This window comes from Ricinus communis, chromosome 6, assembly GCF_019578655.1.
Source record: "Ricinus communis isolate WT05 ecotype wild-type chromosome 6, ASM1957865v1, whole genome shotgun sequence".
In the NCBI taxonomy this organism is placed as follows: domain Eukaryota; kingdom Viridiplantae; phylum Streptophyta; class Magnoliopsida; order Malpighiales; family Euphorbiaceae; genus Ricinus; species Ricinus communis.
The window spans coordinates 20,622,719-20,648,558 of NC_063261.1; the positions used below are offsets into that span (position 1 = coordinate 20,622,719).

Here is a 25,840-nt window from a genome sequence, read left to right on the forward strand (position 1 = left end):
GCTGTGATGATAGGTAATTGTCAAGTGACATTACCCTCAAAAAGCTTCCAAATAAGAAACTTACAGCAAGTTGTGAAATATACATATATCAAATATGTGTTGAAATATGCAATTAGCTTAAATGTAACTATTTATGTGGTCCCACTTTCATCCTTTTCCAAACTATAATTAATGCAGAAATGTGAAATTACATACTTCTACTTCATAATCATGTTACAAAACAAACATAATTAGAATGCTATTTCAATCTCTTCCCTCAAAAGCTTTGATTATTCAACTGCGTAAAAGCAGATAAAAGTTTCATTGAAAAGTTATCAATTTTGCTGCTGATTTTGAAGGGATTCTTTGATGGTGAATTCATTCTAGTGAAAGTCTTTTTTGTTTGTCTATTCTCAAGACTTGGTGTCTATAAGTCTTTACAAGTTGCCAAATTATTTAATTAGATATTAAAAAACTATTCATATAAGCTCCTCGAGAGTTTAGCTTATCCCTAGACCTAGTTTCTTAGAAGCTCTTAATCTAATACCAAAATTCGAATTTCAATATTTACCGGTGACTGAAATTATGATCATGAACAATATTTTATATATTCTTAAAATAAATTTAAATATAAAAAATTATTACATCAATAAAAATTTGTGGGCAGATCACTTTTAATCATGATAATTAATTGATAAATGATTTATATAATACATACTATCAAATTAGTCATGTTTTTTTTGTGTGGCAAACACATGAACTGGCTAAGCATAGGCCTAGCTGAAAATTACAAGGTCTAAGGGGGACATTTTAATCATTTTGTATTATTATTAGAATTTATATTAAGAGTTATTCATAAGATAATATTTGGTGGAGACAATGACAATTATAGTCTTATTTATTTAATAGACTTATATTGAGTATACTTGTTTTTAACGAGACTTATTTGGAGGATGAGTTTCTATATATATCTCTGTAAATCTAGCTCTAAAAGAGAAGGAAAAGTCTCCCCTGTCAGCTCTCTTTGTCAACCATTTTTTTCTTTGAAATTCTCTACAATTCATTATAAACACTTTAGCTTTTAGTTTATTGTTCTTTTAAGAACTAAGAAGTTTTTCAAAAAGTGAAGAGTGAGATCCAATTGTCTTTCTACTTGAAGGATTCTGGATTTCAAGAGAGCTTTTATTTTCTTATTTTTATGTATTTCTATTTAATAACATGATCATTGAATTAAATATGTTAGGCTAGTTTCCATAAGTATTTAGTTTAACTTTTTTACTTTTGTATGAATTTTATTATTTATTTATTTAATGAGTGATTTCTTTATCTTCATATCTTTATTAGTTTCAGTTATTATTATTAGTTAACCATCATATTAATTTAATAATAATAATTGTTATGAAAATATTTAGGTTGAATTTATTAGAAACACCATATTTGCTTCAAATCTATGTTAGTAGAAAAATGTTTTAGTTGCATCATGAACTTGAGTAATTAAAGAAAAATGCACATCATGATCTCATTCAATAGATCTAGACTTAAAATAAAACAAGGATATTACTAAATAAATGGATAGGCTAAATACTAGTTTTAGTATATAATTTTCATACATCATATATTCATATTTACTTTATAATTTATTATACTTTACTTTATAAATATTATTCTCTCAAATATTAGTTTAGAGTATTTAGATTTAATTTTATTATTTTGTGTTGATAATTAATCTATATAATAAGTGACTTCATAGTTCCTCGAGAGATCGACCTTGTGGTGAATTTACCGCTTTACTACAACAACGGTTCGTGCACTTGCGAGTACTAACTTAGACACATCAAGTGTTTATGGTTTGAACATCTAAGATCTCGGAGAATCTGGATAAAACTTCATAGCTTATCTTCTAGACTTAAAGTAAAACAAGGATATTACTAAATAAATGGATAGGCTAAATACTATTTTTAGCATATAATTTTCATACATCATATCATTCATATTTCCTTTATAATTTATTATACTTTACTTTATAAATATTATTCTCTCAAATATTGATTTAGAGTATTTAGATTTAATTTTATTGTTTTGTGTTGATAATTAATCTATATAATAAGTGACTTCATAGTTCCTCGAGAGATCGACCTCGTGGTGAATTTACTGCTTTACTACAACAATGGTTCGTGCACTTGCGAGTATTAACTTAGACACATCAAGTGTTTATGGTTTGAACATCTAAGATCACAGAGAACTTGGATAAAACTTCATAGCTTATCTTCTAGATTTAAAGTAAAACAAGAATATTACTAAATAAATGGATAGGCTAAATACTATTTTTAGCATAAAATTTTCATACATTATATCATTCATATTTACTTTATAATTTATTATACTTTACTTTATAAATATTATTCTCTCAAATATTGGTTTAGAGTATTTAGATTTAATTTTATTATTTTATGTTGATAATTAATCTATATAATAAGTGACTTCATAGTTCCTCGAGAGATTGACCTCGTGGTGAATTTACTGCTTTACTACAACAATGGTTCGTGCACTTGCGAGTGCTAACTTAGACGCATCAAGTGTTTATGGTTTGAACATCTAAGATGTCGGAGAATTTGGATAAAACTTCATAGCTTATCTTCTAGACTTAAAGTAAAATAAGGATATTACTAAATAAATGGATAGACTAAATACTATTTTTAGCATATAATTTTCATACATCATATCATTCATATTTATTTTATAATTTATTATACTTTACTTTATAAATATTATTCTCTCAAATATTGATTTAGAGTATTTAGATTTAATTTTATTATTTTATGTTGATAATTAATCTATATAATAAGTGACTTCATAGTTCCTCGAGAGATCGACCTCGTGGTGAATTTACCGCTTTACTACAACAATGGTTCGTGCAATTGCGAATACTAACTTAGACACATCAAATGTTTATGGTTTGAACATCTAAGATCTCAGAGAATTTGGATAAAACTTCATAGCTTATCGTCTAGAATTTTAGCTAATTAATCAATCCTAGTTTCTTAGAAGCTATTAATTTAATACCAAAATTCGAATTTCAATATTTATCGTGACTGAAATTATGATAATGAACAATATTTTATATATTTTTAAAATAAATTTGAATATAAAAAAATTACCATATCAATAAAATTTATGCACGGACAACTTTTAATCATGATAATTAGTAGATAATCGACTTTTATAATACATACTATCAAATTAGTCATGTTCTTGTTTCATATGCTATGCATGTAGTATTTTTTAAATCGACGATCCTAAATTTTTTTTTATATCTAAGCTAAGTTTTAATATCTGAAACCAAAACCATTAGTCATGACTGTGATCACCAAGAATGAAGAACCAACTGTGTCTTATGTGTGGAAAATAGAAAATGAATCTACGAATATATAAGAGCGTATAAATAAAATGGTAAAAATTTTCTAGCTCAATTAAAGTCTTGACTTCAAACTTTAAATATACGACTACGTTAAAACTCTTAAATAATATTTACTGTTCGCCAAGATTCTATTCGGCACTCGCCGAATTAATTAAACTAATTCCAGATACTAAATTAACAATGATCAATGATTCTACAAATTGATCATCAAATTTCTTTTCGGTGAGAGTGCTTTTTGGTTTTATCATCAAAGACTTATTAGTGTCTATCATATATATAAAATCTGACAAGACAAACGCTTCATAGCAAGAAAACGGAACAACGACCCTCAAGTCATCAAAAGTCTTTTGGTGCATAATGACTCTACTTTCTCAATAATTTTCATATGTGAATTCAATAGTCAAAAGTTGTTGAAAGTTGTGGCTAAGTTTTAATTGCATTTTCCATTCATTAGCTTTTATTTTGGGTATTGACTTCAAGTCTTCAAGAGAGTAAGTTTTGGGTTAGATTATTTCTTTTTTACAGTGGTAACAAAAGTGATTTATTTATTTATGGGAGCTTTGTATGATTTATGATTTATGATTTGTTTGTGAGTTTTGGATAACCATAGCACTTGTAATTAGTGGAAATAAAAAAACATTTCCAATTAGTTAACTAAAAACATGTTCAAAAGTTAATTTAGTATACACTCTTGAGGTTTAGTTTATAGTTTGGCTTCAAGAAATTTGGTTAAAATTATTATCTAATTTGTGAATGCTCCTTGGAATTGGGACTAGTCCACTTTTCCAAAAGGTAAATTTCAACAATATCTAAAATGAGGATTTTCTTTTTTGGTTTATATTAAAGAAAATAAAATGGTCACTCTTAATTCTTATATATAAAATGAATGTAGCATTTCAAAGCCAAACAACTAAGAAATTCTTGGATAACTTACTTTTTCTTTTTTCTTTATATATATATATATACAAAATCATAAATTCATTGATCAATGATAAAAATAAAAATAAGTATAATAAAGAAATGTTAAAAAGAAATTAAATAATTAAGACTTATATTTATATTTTTCAATTACTTTAACATAATTAATTCGGAGATTTGTGCGACTATATAAAACAACAATTTGACTATTTGATATTTAAATAAGTCTGATTATAAGAAAATCAATAAAAGACATTCTTACTACTAAAGTTTCATATATATATACTAGACCGACAAATATATCCATAAAGAAAAAATATGTTTCTTTCTAAATAGTTAATTTAGAAAAAATGTTTCATATATATATATATATTAGACGGACGAATACATCCATTAATTTTGACAAAAAAAAGTATTAAAAAAAAAAAAAAAAGAACAATGAAGCTACTTTATGAAAATGATTAAACGAAATACTATTGGAAGCTAGTAATACAATTCCTAAATAGAGAAGAACACAAAGGATTCTGAAGTAGAAAACCAAGAAACAAAAAGTATTTCATGTAATCACAGAAGTCAATGCTTAATGAAATCAACAATTTGAATAATGAGAGGCTCAATGTTGTCACTATTGGGATTGAAGAAATGAAAACAGTGTTCTTCTCCTTTGCTCTCATAATACTCCACTTTGCCTCCCCATCCACACTTACCCATTGTTGCGTAATAAGCTTCCCCTCTGCTTTTCAGGAAATCTTTCTCTGCCAGACAAACTAGCACATTATCACACTTCATTTTCTTCAAATTCGGATCCGCCGCCGGGTTTAGTTTCGGGTCATCATCCGCCCCGGAACTCGTCGGGCACATGTATTTATAAATTGGATCGGGCTCTTTACGGCCAAAATACGGGTGCACTATAAGTAGCCTAGTTATTTTCACACCAGCCAATTCCCTAGCTCCAGCTTGGACAGCAACATAGTGAGCTAGGGTGGCTCCGGCACTTTCGCCTGCTAAGATAACCCGATCCAGATCCGCATACTTGTTTATCCACGATTCTGGTCCTTCTCCTTCGGAGTGTTTTGCTACCCATTGAAGCGCAGCCCATGAATCATCATATGCAATTGGTAGAAGGTGCTCAGGAGCAAGCCTGTATTCAACAGACATAGCAATGACATTGGCTTGGGAGACTAGAGCAGAGAGAAAATTGCTGAAGGAGCTAGAAAAAGCGGAACCAATGCAGAACCCACCACCATGGTAGTGGACGAGGAGGGGAAGTTTTTGGGATGGATCCTTAATTTTTGGGAGAAAGATGCGGGCTTTTACGCCAGTTTCCGACGAGATCACAACATCTTTAGACTGGATTCCAGTTTCTGGATCTAAACCCGGAGGAACATATTCAGAATTCCAGTACCTCTCGATGCGACCATCTTCGTATACCTTGAAGAATCCTGGAAAATCATGGGTTATTTTAGTGGAGGCTGTAGTCATTGGATATATATATTTGAGAGAGAAAGATAAATGATTGAAGTGAACTGAGAGTCGAGAGAATTGAAAATTGTAGTAGCTAGATATTGGTTGGAAGTTGGAAAATTAATTAAACGGGTTTGTAGTAGGGGACCCTGTTGAGTAGGACAATTAATGAAATGGGTGGAAAGATGTGGTGGTAATGGATTCACAGGCCAAGATATCAGTTTTGACTCTTTCTGTTACCAAACAATCAGCTATTGAAAATGTTAGAGAGATGACAAGAAACAAGACCAAGTATTTTCCTTTAGAAAAATAAATTCTATAATCTTTCTTGAAAACAGAAGTTATAAATTTACAGTACATTTAGAAATTGAGATTTTTCAAAAACTTAGTTTATTGAATTTCACTTGGCCAGAAAATTTGAATCATTGAAGTGCATCTTATTATTTTGTGTAGAGAGAGACTTCTTGAAAAAGTAGCAGTACCCTTTACTTTTTCGAATGATACACAAACAGGATATGCCTCCTCTCTTTCTCCCCGAAATCACCAATTTAGATACTAAACTCCCTCTCCTCGTATACATCCATGGCAGTTCCTTGGCTCATTTATTAACCAACCAAAGCTACTGCTGTAGCCGTGTCCATTCAGTACAGGAGAGCTCCTGAAGACCCTCTTCCTATTGCATGTGAAGATGCATGGGAAGCAATCCAATGGATGGCTTCACATATTGATGAGCATGGCACCGCGTCCTGGCTCAATATGCATTGGCAAGAATCAAAGTGTGTTATGCTATGCATAATCTATCCGAAGAACACAAGTGATCCGGAAACTGCCAATGCCCTTAGCTGCCAAGTGATTTACAGAATACTTCCAATTACTTTTGACAACTCGAAAGTTCAGTACATAATGAGATTTCATGGCAAGTGAGTCCAAAATAAAATATTGCAAGAAACTTAATAGTCCGTAGACAACACTGAAAGAGAAAGACGTCCAAATATTTTCTCACAATATATGGATTTTTCAATGTTTGGGTGCACTTAATTAATTTACTTGTGATATTTCTCATCACGATAATGGAACATGGTTAGAAAGATTGCAGAAAAATGACAAATCAAAGATATAAAATAATAGCCTTATGAGCTACCAGAGTTTGACAAGTCTCCTGCAACTGCTATCTTAAGTTGAAATGGTTCTTGACACCAAATATTCTTCAATTTACCTCGTCCGGCCCTAAACATCAGCATCCATTATGTGTTTCATGCTTAATACTATTTTTCCTCTTGAAATGTTCGGTAAGCATAGTTAATACTCTCCAACCCTAAAATTGCAAGCAGATCAGCAAACACTTTCTGTGGTTTAGAGATCATAGCCTAGGATTTATAGGGAATTTTCATTTATTTCACTTCTGCTTTCTAACATACCATATCCTCCAGCAAAGGAGGATCTAGCAATCACTGTAAACGCACAAACATCATACAACAAGTTCAATTAAACCTCACCAAGCTCAAAAAGAAATATGCATTTGCAATTGCAAATTCAAATGGGTTATAAATCAAGAACACAAACACTATGAACTTACGAAACTGATGCCGAAACACAATTAACTGCAGTTTAAATTAGAGAACTTCATTCTATATGTATGCAATACCAACTGAGGAGTTTGTTTCTAGTTAAATTTTATCACATAGATAATTGCTTGATGTGTTCTTGTTATATGATTGTGGATGCAACCTTGATTATTTCACTGGAATGTTAAATCACTTGGCTAATTTTGTGAATTTATAATTTCAATGCAAGTTTACTAAGTGAAGTACAAATTGAATTATTTCCCAATTTTTACCTACAATATTTACAGTAAATGGAAACCAATAACAGCTTAAGCATTGATGTCCAAAGTATAAGAAGTAATTAAATCACACGATCAGAATGCCATACAGCCAAGTACCTGCTTTCACGTTTTCTGAACTTTATCTACTTTCAATCTTTGTTTCTTCCTGGTTTTGGTGAGCCAAATCATAAGTTGCATGCACACCAACAAACAAATAGTACAAAATCATTACTGCGCTGCAAATAATAAACCTCCAAAATGCTACCACACCCAAAGATCCAATCAGAAACAAATTCATCGCGATTGACAATGATGGTAACCATGGAACCAGAGGAACTCCCCAAACCCTTGGAACATGTTGCTTTGGTAGCAAAGCCATTCCCAGGGTCCCCAAAAACCAAAGGACAGAAGTCACCACGTATCCAATCCATCCTCTCCCATTTAAACTCCAAATAGTAGTTACTCCAATTGAAGAACCAATAATGATGAACAAGCACGCAAGAAATTTAACCAAATTTTTCTTTGAGGTGACATCTTTCACATAATATCGCCTCACAAGCAATGCAACAGCCATAAGCATGAAAATAAGGAGTGTGCTGAAAGAAAAGACGCTTGACAAAACATCCAAACTAGAGAAAAATGCTATAATAGCACTGAGTATAGTTACCAAAAGAGTAGCATTGATGGGTGTTCCAGTTTTTGGATGAACTAAAGCAAACCAGGGAGGAATCATATGAGACCTTGCAATCTGAGTAGTGTATCTTCCTTGTCCGAGAGATCCGACCAGCAAGCTTGTAGTCATTCCCTTAAGTGCACATATACTTACCAAATATTTAGCCCAATTCATGCCAATTTGGGCAAAAGCAACTGAATACGCGGCATCTGCATTAATTTCCGTATATTTCACCATTATGGTCAACGCCAAAGCCATCAAGCAATAAACCACAGTGATCATAGACATTGAACCAACAAGCCCAATTGGTATATCTCTTGATGGCTTCTCAGTCTCTTCAGCCATAGTAGCAACCATATCGAAACCTGTATAAGACCAGTATACAACAGCTGCAGCTTCAAAAACGCCCTTTGGTCCAGATGGAAAGAATGGAACCAAATTTGAGCTCTTGCCATGAACCAAGCCAACGACAATAATAAAAACGATTATACAAGCAGTAACAACAGAACTAAGCCAATTCAAAGTAGAAGTCCTCTTAGTTCCAGTCATTGCTATGGTATTAGCCACCAAAAGAACAACAACAGCTATCGGATCTAAGAGATTAAACCCATCCGGGAAAGAATCAATTCTAATTCTCAAAAAGTCAGAATTTTTGGTATTAATCATGCTAGCGAAATAAGAAGACCAAGATCTTCCTAAGCCAGCAGCACCAACAACACCTTCTAAAAGAATGTTACCAGCAGCAAGAAAAGCAATAAAGTCACCTAATTCAATCCTAAGATAAGAAAAAGAGCCGCCGGCAACAGGAATCTCAACAGCAAATTCAGTATAACAGAACACAGAAAGCAATGCAGAGAGACCTGAAATAGCATAAGAAAGAAGTATAGCAGGACCAGAAACTCGAGCTTCTTGACCAGTGATGACGAAGATACCAGAGCCAACAACAGAGCCAAAACTTAACCACATGAGGTCCCACCAAGTGAGACACTTGCGCAATGGATTCTCACTCTCTTTCTGAAGAGTAACGAGCTCGTTGGTTTCTGAGGAGCGAGAGAGAAGGCGGTCTTTGAGGCGAGGATAGGTCTGAGAGAGTGCGCAAGTGTAAGTGGAGAGGTTTTGGAAAGTGGGTTCTGGGAAAAAGTCCTGCTTTCTCCATCTCCAGTAGGATTTGATTGGTTGGTCTTGAAACTCCATTGATGTGGATGATGAGGTCAGTAATGGATGCTGGGTAAGATCTTCCGATGAAGTTATAGTTTGAGACATATATAGAAGACACACAGAGAGTGTTCTGTAAGAATTGGAATTCTGCAGTACTTCTGATTGAAAATTACCACAATCTGATCGACAATTGGACTCGAGTAATCAAAATACAAATGGTAATATTATCTGTCATACATAAATACCAGAACTAGATACACAGTAGCCAAGTTTATATTACGAGGCAGCCAACATTCAAACAATGATATTGCATTGTTGAGTCTTCTCAAAAAAAAAATGTTGCATTGTTGAACTAAAGAGAATATTGTTTATATATGATTAATTATATTTGGCATCTTGTATAGTAAGTTCAATATTTATTATAAATTTATTTTGTAGTCTCTAATTTAGAGTTTCTTTGCAAATTATTTTTTTCTGATAAAATCAAACTCAGGCATATCCCAAGATAAAACTGTCATGACCCTGATTAATTGGTCATGATTATTGTTTGGATAGAGAGAAAATAGAATGGAAAGAGAAATAAAAGAAAGCATAATATTTCAATAATAAAAAAAGATATAGAATTCATTTATGCCTAAGAAGCTTTGAACTTGCTATTTTAATACCTAATCAAAATTGAGCTGCAAAAACAGTAATATTTTGAACACACAAACATACAATAAAGATTGTATATTTCTTATCAATAAGAATCCCACATATCCACACTTTAAATTATATGTAACCATTCAGACAATCTCCAAGGAGTCAAATTTAGCACTTGTTGAGTTGATGGAAACAAATTTACCATCCACTGAGCTTTCTATGATTCCAGTTAAATGCTTGCTAGCTTGAGCCAGTTGCCTCAGACTCGTATCGGTTGAAGCACTGTAACAAAATCACTTGTAAGTTCAGGCATACAGCTTAGTGACAGTTCTAATGCCTGATTTGATCACCTCCTTCCTCCTTATCATTTCGTTAATCTTGAGAAATTACTTGGGATTGAGGCGGAACGTAAGGCACCAAATCTAAAGAAGCAGTGAAATGAAGTTGATGGTAAAGGAACTGAAATTGATTACAGTACACTGAGTGACTAATCATCATCACTATCATAGTTCTGGCAAAGTGATAGTAGTCCAGTGCCCACATCACTACTTCCTTGGTCCACTTGTTTACTATCATCTGCTATAGCCGTCTTGATACTATCAGAACTCACGACTGGTTTCTTAACGACGGATATTCTGACCATTGGAGGCAGGTAGCTGCGCTTGGCTTCAGTCTGACTCCCCAAACCACTTGAACTTTCTGCTGTCATCCATGCAATATGAATTGTCAGTATCATCATAAAACCAATTGTTAAAATCCCTATATCACAAGGAAACTTAAAACATTGTGAACAATAAGTAGAACTTCAATTGAATAAAATAGAAGGAAAAAAAGATCTTGGTAGCTAAGAGGTATTTTCCTGATTTAAGTGTATGATTGGGATTGATGTTGGGTGTTAAAAAAGCAGGGCTAAATTTTTTTTGATTTAATATATTAATTTTCTTAGTTTTACATAAACTGCTTTTTGGAAAAGCATCAATTCACTTGCTTTTTGCATAAGCGATTTTTATAATTAATAAAATAAAAGTTGAGGTTGGAAAGAACTTTTTCAACCTCAATGCGACCCTTCTAACAGTTCGCAAACCCAACTGCTATTATAAGGTTAAGAGAATGTTTGTTTAAAGACGCAGAGAAGTACATAAATGCAATTAAATGGTTGGTGTATGCTAATACAACTAAGGATACACAAGGAATGAATTTATCCCACAAAAGATGTAACGAGGAAAAGTTAAGGGAATGCTTAATTGAGATGATTTGTACATGAGCAACATCAATTACATGCAATGATAAGGACCGCATTCAAGTATAACCTTATAGCATACTTGCACAAGAATACCTTTGTTGTTTGAGCTGTCCACAGGATTGGCCTTTGTTAATGAATCTGTCGGTTTACTGGGAAGTTCATCAGAAACCTTTCTCCTCTGCATTGCACACAAGTGAAAGCATAAGTTAAGACTCAATATTTGATTTTAGAAAGAAGAAAAAGGAAAAGCAAGACAGATAGCTACAAGCTTCCATCTTTTAACAAAAAAGACACTTCCAAAAGCACATGAAATTAAAAATATATAATAAAGATAGATGCAGATTGAAAAAACAAAATGGTTGTAGAAAAACCAAAAATATTTAGATGTGAGATGGATTTCAACAATTACTCAGACAGAATGTTATTTTATCAAAATTTTCTTTTAAATTAACACACATGGAAAAAGTGTTGTTAAGCTATTTTCTCAGCACTGTAGTTGGTAGGAGAGAAATGTGAGAAATAAAAATAAATATAAAAAATAATACAGATGGTGAAAATAATATCCATCATTTGGTAGAGCAGAGCAGAAGAGCTAGAGGAGAAATATGAAATATACTCCTACCTGAACTTTTTTTTTTTCATCTTTCCAAATGGAAGAAAAATGGGTTAGAAAAGAGAGTTATTAGCGTTAACTTTCACAAGGTCCCTATTTATCATTATACCATATTTTCCATATATCTCCTTCCATTTTCCATCTTTTCTGAACAGCACATGGGTGGACTTTTTATTTTCTTGCCTATTGTTCCACTTTCTTTACTTACTTTTTGCCATCCATGCAATCCTATCCATCCAACCAAGAAAATTGTTGAAATTCACTTATTAATTTCAACCCTTATATCCAGAAATGATGAGTTTCCATTTTCTGTGTCCTCACACTGTACATTTTAAATGAACCAAAAATATAACTGCAGCAGAACTCATGTTAACTTCAACGAAAAAAGACACCAGCTTTATCTTAATTCAAGCTATCTGGATTTGAAAATGTGAAAAAGTAAGCAAGAGAAAGCTGGCCAATTTTAAGCACTGCAAAATGACTAAAATATCGAGGACGCGGACAACAAAAAGGCATAAACAAAATTCCAGGATTATCATACCTTCAGATTATGAGTGGATGTTTCACCATTGCCATTTGAAAGCTTACCGGAACCAACAGTATCATCATCATCATCATCATCAAAATCTTCATCAGAGATCCTACGAATAACCTCTTTTGGCCTCCGCTTTAAAGTTTAAAAACAAAGAAAACCATGTTAGTAAGCATTCATCCAAAAAACTAAAAGTAATGAAGGGAACCAAAAGAAAAGAAACACAAAACGAATGCCAATACTAACTTCAAATATAGATTTTATAAGAGCTTCATCCTCTTCTTCCAACTTCTTCTCCTGTAAGCATGAAAATCCATCAAGGAGTCAAGATAAATGATACAGCTAAAAAATTAGAAAAGAAAAAAGTTAGCAGAAGAAACAAAGAATTATCCCCAACTAGTAAGTAGCAAGCATTTGTAAGTAAGAAATAATATGAAGTGGAAAATGCTTCAATTCAGTACTGCAAATGCTCCACCAATTGCTATATTGAGGGTGATAATATATGGTACGGTGATAGAATAAAGTTGAAACACTAAGATTTAGGACACAGTCATGCTCATTCCGTCATTCTGATATATGAACCAAATAAGAAGGTAAAACCCAACTCCAGATGTTGATAGAAAGACCTATTCATATCAAATGTATTTATGAACATAAATGTAGAATTGAAAGAAGTATACCTTGTTGGCAGCAGTGCGCTGCAAGGCCTCGAGCATTGCATCAACACTGACAGTAGCATGTCTAGACTACATCAACCAAAAAAAAAAAAAAAATTAATATTAGTATAGGAAGGAGCAATAGAGAACAAAGTGTAAACCCCGTCACTCCCAAACACGAAAGAAAGACAAAGATTACCTTCATAGACTTCATCTCATCAAGGGCAGCGAGAATATCCATCTCTCTCTTGGAATCCAGAGTCCTATTCTCCAATGATTTCATTGCATCTCCCATCTCTTCAGCATCCCTTTTTTGTCTCTCCTTGTCGGCTTCCTGTTACAAAAAATTAAACAAAAGTGAGCAACTGAATGTTCATAATACATAAATTTAAGAGGGAAAAAGAAAAAGAGAAAAAGAAAAAGCTAACCTCGTCTTCAGCACGCCAAGGTTCAAAATTTCTGGTAGCACCACTCTCAACAACATAATCAGAATTTTGGGGGTCAGTCTTGATGGCAAGTTCAGCGGAGCACTTGGTGCATTTGAAGTAAAATCTGAAAATTTGAATCCCTAGATATGTCTGCAACAAGAATAATCGACTTTGATTAAAAATAATCAGGTGATTTAGTAACAAAAAGGAAAAAGGAAAAGAAAAGAAGAAAGAAAACCTGAGTACATACCTCGCCAAGAACGTCTTCCTTGCGAGAATTGAACTTGGTGCCTTTGTAGATGTAATTACCGCATGTATTGCAGCGAATGCTCATGGGAAGCATCATGCGGACCTTTATCTGTTGATTCTTTGGTCTCCGAATACGAGGTAGCTTTGAGGGATCGAAGTCCGGTGGATAATATTTGTTCAACACCTTTCTTTCTCCCATCTTCTCCTCCTCCTCCTCCTCCTCCTTCTTCTTCTTCTTCAGACGATATAGCTACACAATCAACGAAGCTAAAGTTGCACAGGAAAACAGATTTAATTGAAACTTATAATCAATATGGTTAGGCGATGGCCTTCGAAAGCCATTACCTGTGCGAATACAGGGCCAGGCCGACAGCTTTGTCCAGGTCCAGTCCATAAATATTAATTATATTAATAATAATATATTCTCTTTTATATTATTTTTATTCGGATGGCATCTTCAGAAATTAACATTACCATTTTTCAACAGGTAACCCTGTCAGAGTGTTTTTATATAAAAAATCAAAATCTGTTGTCCGGTGATCGGTGGTCCTTTCCTTTGAGTTTTCTATTGACATTTTTGGGTCATTATTTAGGTCATGTAATATTAGTGTTTTTCAAATTTTCCTTTCAATAAAAATAAAATTGATATATTTTTTAAAAAATTAAATAATTAATAAACTAAATGTAAACATTGTTGAATCTTTTATTTATATTATTTTTGATTAATAAAAAATAATTTATTATTTTATTAATAAGTTTCGCATATAATATTTATAATTAGATTTAATAATCTAAAATATTTATAATACTGATATCAGATATGTCTAATTAATTATCTATATAGAGATAATGGAGCATAGTTCCGTGGCTTAAATAATGTGACTAAATAATATTAATGTTGAAATTTATATTCTTTTTATACTTTTTGTGTATTATTCAATGTATTATAATAATTTTAAATTTTAATTTGATTTATTAAAAAGTCAAATAAATAAAAATGAAATGTTTTAAAAAACATTTAGAATTAAAATCCACTAAAGTGGAGTATGAATAATGAATCAGAAATTTGATTTATACTTTTAACCTTGAGTATATTCTTTTATAATTAATTTACATCTCATGATATCACATTCTAACATAGAAAAAGAACATCTAAAAATGGCATAATATTAAATCATTATTTCTTAAATTAAACTTTGAGAATGATTGAGAATCTTCTCTTTAAAACAACCATTTAGGAGTAACAAACAATTTGATTTGAATACCAAACAGATATGGATAACAATAACAAAAGTCAGTTCTATTTGTTTCCAAAAAAAAAAAAACACAAGTCAAAAGAGCTGAATTTAAAGATTAGGGCATGTCTACCTCAGGCAAAAATAATAATAATAATTAAAAAGCATCTTCGCTATTGCCATTATCTTCAAAATTAATCATAAAACCCAACTGCCATAATTGTGTCTTTTTCAAAAGCAAAACACTGTCGTTTTGACAACTTCTGCTATTTTCTCTTTCTGTGTGTGCGCTCATTAGCACTGGTGGTAGTAGAAATAGAAATGTATTGAAAATCTCTGTAAATCTGGAAGCTTTTTAATAGAACAATTATCTTACACAGACGTCAAGAGCGTGCAACGGTCTAAAAACTATAGCATTTCTCTTCTTCACGGGAAAACCCTTTTGCTTTTTTTTTTTTTTTTTTTTTCTCTCTTAAAGTTTTGGCCTTTTTAGTAAAATTAATGTGGTGGTGAAACGCTAGAGATAATAAAGCTTTTGATGGTGAATGTAAAGGAGGAATCTTAGCTGCCAAATGCTTTCCCTTTAACCTTTTGTTCTGTTTTTTTTTTTTTTTTTTTTGAGCTCATAAAACTATGGCTGACGATCTCTGCTTCTTCTCTAAGGTCTCTCCATTCTCGCCATTTTTTATTTGCCCTTTTTCTTTTTCTTTTTTCCCCTTTTTATTGTGCATGTCTATATTAATCAAAGTGGGCATGCAATTTGTTTTTAGAGAATCTTTTGAAATAACATGTGTTTTTTGTGTTATGTGATCTGGGTCTCTATTTGTTTGTCATATCTCATGTTTATCGAACTGCTTTGCGTGTATGTATTCAAAAATAGAAGCAAACCCAGATTTCCTGTTCACTGTTCAGATAGATGTATCTCAACGACATATTTTAATAGTTTGTTTGATATTATTAATATTATTATGATGTGTAAACTCAACTTCTTCCGATAGTAATAATTGCTATTTATTTTTTCAGCTCAAACTGGATTGGAATATGCATGTCTGGCTGTACTTGATATTTCAATCAATATCTTTTACTGTTTTCTTTTGATTTACCCTTTTCCTGATCCGATCATTAGTTATAGAGCTGAATCCCAGCTGATTATATCAACTTTAGGCTCTTTCTTTCAACATTTTGTTTGCATTTTGTTATGTGTGGTTTAGTGACTTTATCACTCACGAGTAATCCATGAATTGCAGGATGCCTTCATCATAAAGTCTCCAAAGAAGTCCCCTTTGGTTCTAAGGATGGTTGTTTTGGCGTTTGTTATGGTCTGTGGTGTCTATATTTGCTCAATTTGTCTTAAACAAATTAGTATTAGCACAAATCCTGGAATTTTCAGTCTTGGAGTGATTGAAAAGCCATGCCCAGAACCTAATATACAACCGTGGGAAATCCCTTACGTGCACTACCCAAAACCCAAAACTTATAGCAGGTAAGACATTAAATATTTGCATTTTATTTCAATTTTTTATGTTAGCTTCACTAATGTGGACATTATAGGGCTGAATGTATGTGCAATCCGGTGCGGAATTTTGCCATTCTGTCAATGCAGAGATCGGGGAGTGGATGGTTTGAGACTTTATTAAATAACCATACTAACATCAGCTCAAATGGAGAGATTTTCTCTGTTAAAGTTAGGAGGAGTAATGTTTCAATGATTGTGGAGACCTTAGACAAAATTTATAATCTTGACTGGCTAAGTAGTGCTTCCAAAAATGAGTGTACCGCTGCAGTTGGCTTAAAGTGGATGCTTAATCAGGTAAAATTGCAGCTTGCTTGATTCTCAATTTTCATATCATATGTGCTAATTGTCAGATAGATATTAGAGCATTCATCTTTTTAGCTAATTTTTATGTATAGCACACGCTTATGTATAACCTCTCATGTGGACTACCTGATCAAATTGGATTCATTAACTACATATGTGCTTCAGGACATCTGCAAGAATTCTGCATATCTTATGATCATGTACACATACTAGAGAGTTTGGTATTTGGAATCATTTTTTCTGCATGCCTTAGGACCAACGTCAAACCAAAGGTTTTATTGCTTTTGGTGGCTAATTTTGTTATCCTACAAGGATCACCTTCAATCTTAATGATTTTTACCTTTTTTGTATAAACAAGGTGACATGAAATTGAAGTGTGATGGTTAGTTCATTGATGCATATGGCTCTTCTTTCATATGTCCGTCTTTTCAGTTAGATAAATTGCTTGAAACTATACCACTGGGTAGTGAGTAATGACAGGCGATTGAAATTCTATGATCAAAGAACTTTATCTGATCAAATGTTGATTCCTCTGGATTCCATTTGATAAAATGAACATGATCTTTGAAGTGGATGATGCTGTGCTAAGGTTTGGCTTAATTTTGAGAAGAGGCGAGGGGAAATTTCTTTTTAATCTCCTTTATGTATAAATGGGGACAACACTAGGAGAGAACAACATACAAAGCTCAAATAAAGAGGTTTTGTTCAATATTTAGATGTGGCATATTACGTGCTTCAGAAGTAGCTAAAATAAGTTCTTTGTTTTCCCCTTCTCAATTCTAAATCACTTTAGGACAGAAGTGAGAAAAATCAAAAAATTGTTGGCCCCCTTACCTGCTTACATACAGGCCAGAGCTCTAACATAAAGTAATGTGATTCTACTCTAGAATATCAGTTTAGACATTGCTGCTTATACAATTGGTTTGTTGAGTTCAGACTTGCAGTAAATGTTAAAGCTACTCCGGAACCATTTATTGCAGTAACTTATTTGACCTCGTAAAACTTTTAAATGTAGCTATGAGAACAGAAGCTTCTTATTCATCTGGTAAAAACACTTGTCGGACAGCATCATTTATGATTAGATTGTAAAGCAGTTCAGCAACCATTATTCTTTGTCCTTATTTTGCATTCTAAATTTAACTTGAGCTTCTTTCTTTTTTCCTCTTGGTGTTCTTATATTTAAGGTCCACTCTGTACTAATCTGCTTGTGATTGGGCTATCACTGGCCAAATAGTCACGGATTGTTTTCCTCGTCAAGAATAAATACAATCTATATTCTATGACTTGTTATTGGATGCTTCCAAGAGTATGTCACCTGAAAACACATTTTGCCATAGGCAACTGGTAACAGGATATTACAATTTGGTGCATAGTGTCTAATACTCTTTTCCAATTTGAAATCTATCTAATTTTCTCAGCAAGCCTTCTTACTTAATGATTGATGTAGGGTGTGATGCAACATCATGAGGAAATAGTTGAGTATTTCAAAAGCCGAGGTGTTTCAGCTATATTTCTCTTCAGGAGAAATCTCTTGCGCAGGATGATTTCGGTACTGGCAAATTCTTATGATCGAGAAGCTAAGCTGTTAAATGGGACCCATAAGTCTCATGTTCATTCACCTGATGAGGTCTCTCTTTTTACTCTCTCTCCCTCTCCCTCGCACTCCATTTCCCATCTCTTACAAGAAGTAATGGTTTCAGGCTGAGATACTAGCTAGATACAAGCCTTCTGTCAATACATCTTTGCTGCTATCCAGTCTGAAGCAAGTAGAACAGACAACTATTAAAGCATTAGAGTACTTCAAGAGTAACAGGCACATTATAGTTTACTATGAGGATATAGTCAAAAACCACACAGTAAGCTAAACTATTTGAACATTTTGCATAGAAATTCTTTCATCTGTTATTGAGAGCGAATGTGGCTTCACTTCGGTCATTCAAGATGATATAGGAATAGAACAACAAAGATCTACTTTCTTGTCTTGTGCAGAAATTACTAGAGGTTCAAGATTTTCTGAGGGTTCCGCGCAAAGAGCTTAAGAGTCGTCAAGTAAAAATACATAAAGGATCCATATCTAGCCAGGCTGAGAATTGGGGTGAGATCCAAAAGGCTCTTAAAGGAACACACTACGAAAGCTTCCTGTACGGAGATTATCGGAGGTAAAGCTACTGGAAAATGCTGTATATAGCATGTCGTATTATCTAACATTTTTTTGCCCATGTATTCGTTTGTAGTTGCAGGAGCCAACAGGAATCCCACCCTGTTGAAATTTTTGGCTATATGAATTTGCAGTTTGCTTTCAGATTTTTGTTCTGATTTTGTCTGTTTTCACCCTCCAAATTTAGTATTCCATTGATTCTTTTCTCTTTTATATCACTTGTTTTGGAGAAACTCTGTTGTATTAAAGCTAATTGCAAGAAGGAAATAGCACTTTCTTGTCCTTGTGTACTTGAAACATTGTGCAGAATATTGAAAGAACAAATGAAAAGATGGAAGATAATCTTATTTAAGCAAGTCTGAGCAACAAATTCATTTTGGTACTGGTCTCCATGTTCTACCTTTTGAAAGCAAAAAACACAGGTAAAAGTGGAATGAAGCTTTTGCAAGACATTCATTCATTCATTCAGGACCACATGAATATAGATGCTTGAACACTTGATATATTTCTCCATACTGGAAAGAGGAGCAATGCAAGCTCTATTTGTTCATGTTCTCAAAGAAAAAATTTATTAAAAAAAAAAAAAAAAGCTGTTGAAAGTTGAAACGCGTCATGCACATGTAGTTTTGCCCATTCAAAGTTTTCAAACGACAGCGTTGACCGACAAATACAGCCCACACGGCCATTAATTAGGCATAAAGGGGAGCTTAATTTGACCAAATGTGCACTTTACTTTTGGCAACCATTTTTTATTAGGTACTAACTACTTTCATTTTATTTACACCAACGGTTAAGTAACTTCTATTGATGGAACGTATCTTCCTTTTTGATTCAATTATTAGTGAGTTCATAGTTCAATAAGAATAGTATAATTTAATTACTGCAAATACTCCATTAAGATAAAGATGATTTTAGAAATAGGCGGATCAGCTTACCCCTAAAGAAAAAGAGTTAGAGCAGAAGGAAAGGAGGGGGCGGGCAGACACCGGAGCCGGGAAGGAGAAAAAAGGGTTCTTTAAGGAAAGAGAAGCAGTAGACCGACATCAGATTTTAGAACAAAAACATAAGTAATAGTTACAGAACCGAAACAAAAAAGCAGGGGAATGGACCGACATCAAATTTGAAAGACAAAAGACATAATTAATAGTTATGTGAGTGATTAGGATGCAGTCATTACCAATTGCTGGCAAAGAATTAAGGTGACATATAAATGTGCAGAGATAGGAAAAGAAAAAGAAGACCCCTAACAGCAAAATGGAAACAACTTCCCTTCAATCTCACTTGTAAATATATTTTGTTCACCAACCAGCAATTCTTCTTCCTTTCCTATCAAAATACCATTGGACGGGAGGTTGCATCTGAACCGTCCACGTCAGTGGAAGACCCCACTGAACATATAGGTCCCACTCATCATAGACGGCAATCAACTCGTTGCTACCAAGGTGGTAGGACCTACATATATAAATAATTCTCTTTTTTTTTTTTTAACTTAAAAATCTTAAAACCCTTAAAAAGAGAGAAAAAAAAAAGCGCCTCCCTTTAAATAAGAACGAGTCTGAAACCCTGGGTTCCTCCTTTTTCAGCCTCTCTCTCTCTCTCTCTCTCTCGCTCTATATCTATCTTTATCTCCGAAGAAAGAAACGAACCGAAGAAGAGGAGAGGTTAGTGATAGATCAATCAAGTAGAAAAGATGCAACAAAGCAACGGTTCTGATCTGACAGCAGCTCCGTCTCCACAGCATCAGAATCAGAATCAGAATCAACAGCAGCAGCAGCAACAACAATGGATTCCACATATGCAGCAGCAGCAGCAGCAGCAGTGGATGGCTGCTATGCAATACCCAGCAGCTGCAATGGTTATGATGCAACAACATATGATGATGTATCCTCAGCAACATCACCCTTACATGGGTTATTATCAGCAGCAACAGCAATACCACAAGCAACACTACCAAAAACAGCATAAACCTCAACAGCAACAGCAGCATGTACCTACTGAAGATTCAAAGACTATATGGGTTGGTGACTTGCTTCATTGGATGGATGAAACTTATCTCCACAGTTGCTTTTCTCACACTGGCGAGGTAATTTTTCTTTTCATTTTCAATTTTTGATTTTGGATCTTTGTTGGATTCTTGTTACCATTTTCACTTTTTGTGTATAGAATTTTGATTTCCTTTCTTTCTTTTTCTCTAATGGTTTGATAAAAGTTTCAACATTAGATTTTGGATCTTTGAGGTTGATTAGTTGTGGTTCTAGATTTGAACTGATAAGATTATTGATATTTTACTTTTTCATTTTTTTCAAAGATTAGCTTCAACTCGTGGATATTAAGATTTAGATTGTCAAAAGTATGGTTCATGTCTGGTTTTTGAAATGAAATTAAAGGAATCTGCTTTTTAAAATTTGGGTCTAAAGCTTTTAGCTTCACATGGACCTGAAATTTATCTAGCTATCTGGGAAAATGGGAAGACCTTTTATGAAAGGAAAATTGAGATCCCAATTTGCTTGTTAGCAATATTATCTCCTTGACCCTTGAGTTATGTGTTATATGTAACAATAGAAAGTGATATTCTTCAGATTAAGGTTCAAAAGAAAGAAAAAAAAAAATCTTATGGTAATGCGCCTTAACAAAAGCGGGAAGAGTACATTGAGATTTCCTCCAGTAGATTATGTTTCCATTTTGTTGGATTTGGAATGTCACACGTCAGGCTTCTATCTATATTCTATATTACCTTTTAATTTTCAGTAAAATTTGCTCGTTGGATGAGATGGATGGTAGTACAGAATGTTGCCCTTGTTGCCAACCATATGCCATATCATAACTGAAATCAATAACTTTTTGAAAAAATAATACATCCTATAAAAATACCTTATCAAACATTACAAAGCTACTTTCATATTCCTATTACAATAGATGGTGCAGACTATCTTTATGCAAGACAAATTTTTCAGAATCCTACTACAGTAGATGGTGCAAAATATTTTTATGCAAGAAAACATAATCATAATCCTACTACAGTAGATGGTGCAGAATATATTTATGCAGGAGAACACGATCAAATTCTCTCAAACAATTTCTAGTATCAATTCCTACTAAAGCAAGCCAGCTTTCTCAATTGAAGCCCCATCAAACAATCAAATTTAATTTCTCACAAATCTAGATCAAACATACCTAATCAGTCAATCGACCTGTAAGCAAGTAAAGCTACCATGTGCAGGTGTTGATGTTCCAAGAAAAATGTTGTCAAAGGCTGCTTCAACTAAGATGTTCGTACAGAATCCTTCTTGGCTCTATGAACATAAAGTATACACTAGAATGGGCCAACTGTGCAAATCAAATTCTGAAATCTGAGATATGGTTTTGTCTGCTGAGTAAATCCTAACATACTTGATAGATACAAATAAACCTCATTCCCCATTTATAAAAGTGCATAATCGGAGGGTATTTTTGTGAAATTTGGCCTATTGTTGTCATATCTTGCCAAATGTATTATGCATTCACATGTATTCTTGCTGTTGCATTTAAATATTTGGATTTGTGTCTGCATGTCTAGCCTCAATTGTCTTATAAACTGTAGATTCCAGTTGCTGGAGATGCTGCATTTAGATAACTATTGCACAAATATAACTTTGCTCCACATCCCTTTTTATCTTTTCAATTTCTCAAATGGAGAGCATTGCTTGTATAACCCTGCGTTATTCCCTTGCGTCCTGATGTAACTCTACAGGTGACCTCTGTTAAAGTTATTCGCAATAAGCAAACTGGTCAGCCAGAAGGATATGGATTTATCGAGTTCTATTCGCATGCAACAGCTGAAAAAGTCTTGCAGAACTACAATGGCTCTATGATGCCAAATGCAGATCAGCCCTTCCGCCTCAATTGGGCAAGCTTTGCAGGGGAGAGGCGAACAGAAACGGGTTCTGACCTATCCATATTTGTTGGAGATTTAGCTGCAGATGTGACTGATGCTATGTTGCAGGAGACCTTTTCTAGTAAATATTTATCTATCAAAGGAGCAAAAGTTGTCACCGATTTAAATACTGGCCGCTCAAAAGGTTATGGCTTTGTTAGGTTTGGTGATGAAAATGAGAGGTCAAGGGCCATGATGGAGATGAATGGGGTTTATTGCTCAAGTAGACCCATGCGCATAGGTGTTGCAACTCCCAAAAAGTCACCTGCATATCAACAGCAGTATTCTTCACAAGGTATACTGAGCTCTCATGCATTATACATTTGGTGATTCCAATCTACTAATTTGTGTTTCTTTTCGATATTGATCAGAGATTGAGAGGTCTTGGGTGTTTGCATATGTCTGTAACTGCCATTGTTTTGTTCAGGGAAAAGTCCATTGTCTTGTTTCTTGATACTGCATAGCAGCTTCTAAGGGCCATCATATCTCTGTGGAAACTTCCACTAAATTAAAAAATATTTTGTAATCGTGGTGTTCGGAGTAGTATCTGCATTATTTTTATTGGGTTTGTTAGGTGGGATTGTTCATTTATTTCGGTGATTTAGGATAGAAATCCAGCACATAGATTGGGTGGATCTTTTTACCATGGGCAGGAGCTTTAAGCAGAATTACTACATACTGTATGTGCTATCTTTGGTTGTTGATTGTTCTTTTCAGGTCTTACATTTTTATAACAGCGGAGTCCTCCATCTCTTCTTTCTCCAATTTCGTATTTCTTTACCATTTATTCTTTTGGAAGCTAGTTAATGTAACTTGCAAAAAATATTGATTAATTTCTGCAATTTCATATATGTAAACTTTTACTTTGGGTTGTAAAGCTAAAGCATTTTTTATTTCCTTTCATTAGCTTTGGTGTTGGCTGGTGGACATGCTCCAAACGGTTCTATGGCTCAAGGTTCTCAATCTGATGGAGACTCCAATAATACAACTGTGAGTTTGGATTTCTCATTATGCATTGACTATATACAGTCCTATGAATATCCTCATTCATGTAATGTTACAGATATTTGTGGGAGGGATTGACTCTGATATCAGCGATGAGGATCTCAGGCAACCTTTTTCACAGTTTGGTGAGGTTGTTTCTGTAAAAATACCAGCAGGGAAAGGATGTGGTTTTGTGCAATTTGCTGACAGGTACTCCCTTTTGCTCTATTTCAATATCGAACTAAATTTTTTGCATTAGTTTGTCGTCAACAAGCATAAATCTTCTATTATAACAGCTTAATTAACCTAGACAACCCTGAAGGAGTCAATTTTATTAGATGCAACCTTACAAGATTTTGTTTAGAAGTCTGTGTAATGGTAGAAAAAACTTATTTAACTTTGACTTCCATGACCATGTAATAACTCCAACATCATCTCCCATTTCAGAAAGAGTGCTGAGGATGCATTGCAGAGTTTGAATGGGACAACAATTGGCAAGCAGACAGTTCGTCTTTCTTGGGGCCGCAGTCCAGCAAACAAGCAGGTAAAAACTTGGTGGAGTGCAAACTATATACTCTTAGTTCCATATTGTTCTGCCCTGTCGAAGTCTATGATTTTATGACTGCACTTTCTCCTCTCTTTCTTATTAAAGCTAAATCTCTATTGCGCATGGTATGAGAGTTGCATTGATAGTTCTATTATGTCAAAACTCAAATTTGTTATTGTAGAATAAAGCAGTTTTATCCTCATAGGCAGCACTATTCTCTCTCTATCTGTCTTCGCGTGTGGCTTTGTATTTATACCATTATTCTAATACATAATACATTGCCTTTTCCCCTCAGTTGCTTCTTTTCTTTGAGCCAGCCCTTATTCTATTTAATTATTTATTAAATATATGAGGTATCTATGTTTTAATTCTTTGTATGTTTGACAGTGGAGAGGGGATCACAATAATCAGTGGAATGGGGCATATTTTGGAGGGCAAGGGTATGGTGGATATGGATATGCAATGGCACCAAATCAAGATCAGAACATGTACGTTGCAGCTGCAGCTTCAGGCGCATCTTAACATAAATGTGAACTTGCAGGGCAGGCCTTGCTGATTAAAAAAGTAGGGTTGCTTCAGCTGTTACTGCTTTGGCTATCTGTACTTGGGAGAATTTTTGTAGCTTGATTGAATTTTATGTCATGAAGTGTTAAAGCTGTATCAATATATACTTTTAAGAATTTTTTGGTTTGCTTGGGATATGTTGTTGATGGGCGGGGATCTTTATTTATTATTTGTTAGCTTTAAACTCCATACAGGAAGCATTGATGAGAAGGACCAAAGCTCTTTGAATGTTTGTTGGTTGTGTTCAAGAATTATGTAAACTAATCTTACTTTGTTCTACACTAACCCATTCAATGATTTGTGCCCTCTTCAAAACCAAAGTAAATGATATGGTGTATTAAGACTCTATACGAACCAAATAACTCGGGTCCATAAAAGTTGGTTTGAGTTCTCTTAATGATGTTTGTTTATTAAGTTTTAAACTAGGTTCACTTTGGTATGTTTACTCAAATTTTGAAGAATTTGAGCTTAAATAAACGGGTTTGAACTTTTTCGAGTTAATTGAAATTAAAATATAAATTTACTTTTTTAATATTTAAACCATTTAATTATTAATATACATATGATTCTCCATATTTATATAAGGTCATATATTATTTTAAATATCTATGATATATATAACAAAAATAATTCATTTATTTAATATTTTTGTAAATCATGTTAAAAACTGAATAGTTTTATAATATAGAGAGATAAAATTAGTATATATATATTTAATTTAGTGGATATATATTCTATTGAAGTTGTAAATTCTATTCATATCTCTCCATAATAGTTAATTATTTTTTAAGTTTTAAGTATAATTTTTATATTTATTTCTTA

General features: G+C 33.4%; 5 protein-coding genes across 8 annotated transcripts; 2 read left to right on the top strand and 3 right to left on the bottom strand.

Annotated features, from left to right (window-relative positions):
* Positions 1-4,760: 4,760 nt before the first annotated feature.
* Positions 4,761-5,801, bottom strand: LOC8275330 (2-hydroxyisoflavanone dehydratase). The gene has a single exon (XM_002518747.4). The coding sequence runs from the start codon at positions 5,795-5,797 to the stop codon at positions 4,889-4,891; it is 909 nt and encodes a 302-aa protein (XP_002518793.1). The 5' UTR covers positions 5,798-5,801; the 3' UTR covers positions 4,761-4,888.
* A 687-nt stretch (positions 5,802-6,488) lies between these two features.
* On the bottom strand, positions 6,489-10,010 carry LOC8275332 (cationic amino acid transporter 8, vacuolar). 2 transcript variants are annotated; one of them, XM_025157262.2, is made up of 2 exons: positions 7,722-10,010; positions 6,489-6,621 (listed from the first exon to the last, which is right to left on the bottom strand). In XM_025157262.2, exon 1 carries the CDS (start codon positions 9,538-9,540, stop codon positions 7,744-7,746), a length of 1,797 nt encoding a protein of 598 aa, XP_025013030.1. In that variant the 5' UTR covers positions 9,541-10,010; the 3' UTR covers positions 6,489-6,621; positions 7,722-7,743. The 2 variants fall into 2 exon arrangements, with proteins under 2 accessions (XP_025013030.1, XP_048231603.1); XM_048375646.1 differs by lacking the exon at positions 6,489-6,621 and adding an exon at positions 6,646-7,094.
* Positions 10,011-10,149: 139 nt separating this feature from the next.
* On the bottom strand, positions 10,150-14,139 carry LOC8275333 (splicing factor YJU2). Of its 2 annotated transcripts, none has more exons than XM_015718947.3 (8): positions 13,800-14,139; positions 13,550-13,699; positions 13,321-13,455; positions 13,146-13,211; positions 12,712-12,762; positions 12,475-12,600; positions 11,414-11,498; positions 10,150-10,779 (listed from the first exon to the last, which is right to left on the bottom strand). In XM_015718947.3, the coding sequence occupies exons 1-8, from the start codon at positions 13,995-13,997 to the stop codon at positions 10,565-10,567; spliced, it is 1,026 nt and encodes a 341-aa protein (XP_015574433.1). In that variant the 5' UTR covers positions 13,998-14,139; the 3' UTR covers positions 10,150-10,564. The 2 variants fall into 2 exon arrangements, with proteins under 2 accessions (XP_015574433.1, XP_015574434.1); XM_015718948.3 differs by having other exon boundaries at positions 10,150-10,776; positions 13,800-14,134.
* An 866-nt stretch (positions 14,140-15,005) lies between these two features.
* On the top strand, positions 15,006-19,366 carry LOC8275334 (nodulation protein H). 2 transcript variants are annotated; one of them, XM_048375487.1, is made up of 7 exons: positions 15,006-15,696; positions 16,281-16,516; positions 16,585-16,843; positions 18,300-18,479; positions 18,553-18,708; positions 18,842-19,011; positions 19,087-19,366. In XM_048375487.1, the coding sequence occupies exons 1-7, from the start codon at positions 15,667-15,669 to the stop codon at positions 19,166-19,168; spliced, it is 1,113 nt and encodes a 370-aa protein (XP_048231444.1). In that variant the 5' UTR covers positions 15,006-15,666; the 3' UTR covers positions 19,169-19,366. The 2 variants fall into 2 exon arrangements, with proteins under 2 accessions (XP_048231444.1, XP_048231443.1); XM_048375486.1 differs by lacking the exon at positions 15,006-15,696 and adding an exon at positions 15,737-15,951.
* A 1,204-nt stretch (positions 19,367-20,570) lies between these two features.
* Positions 20,571-25,250, top strand: LOC8275337 (polyadenylate-binding protein RBP47). Its single transcript, XM_002518752.4, has 6 exons — positions 20,571-21,093; positions 22,741-23,218; positions 23,831-23,913; positions 23,987-24,117; positions 24,355-24,451; positions 24,842-25,250. The coding sequence occupies exons 1-6, from the start codon at positions 20,701-20,703 to the stop codon at positions 24,974-24,976; spliced, it is 1,317 nt and encodes a 438-aa protein (XP_002518798.2). The 5' UTR covers positions 20,571-20,700; the 3' UTR covers positions 24,977-25,250.
* Positions 25,251-25,840: the final 590 nt, after the last annotated feature.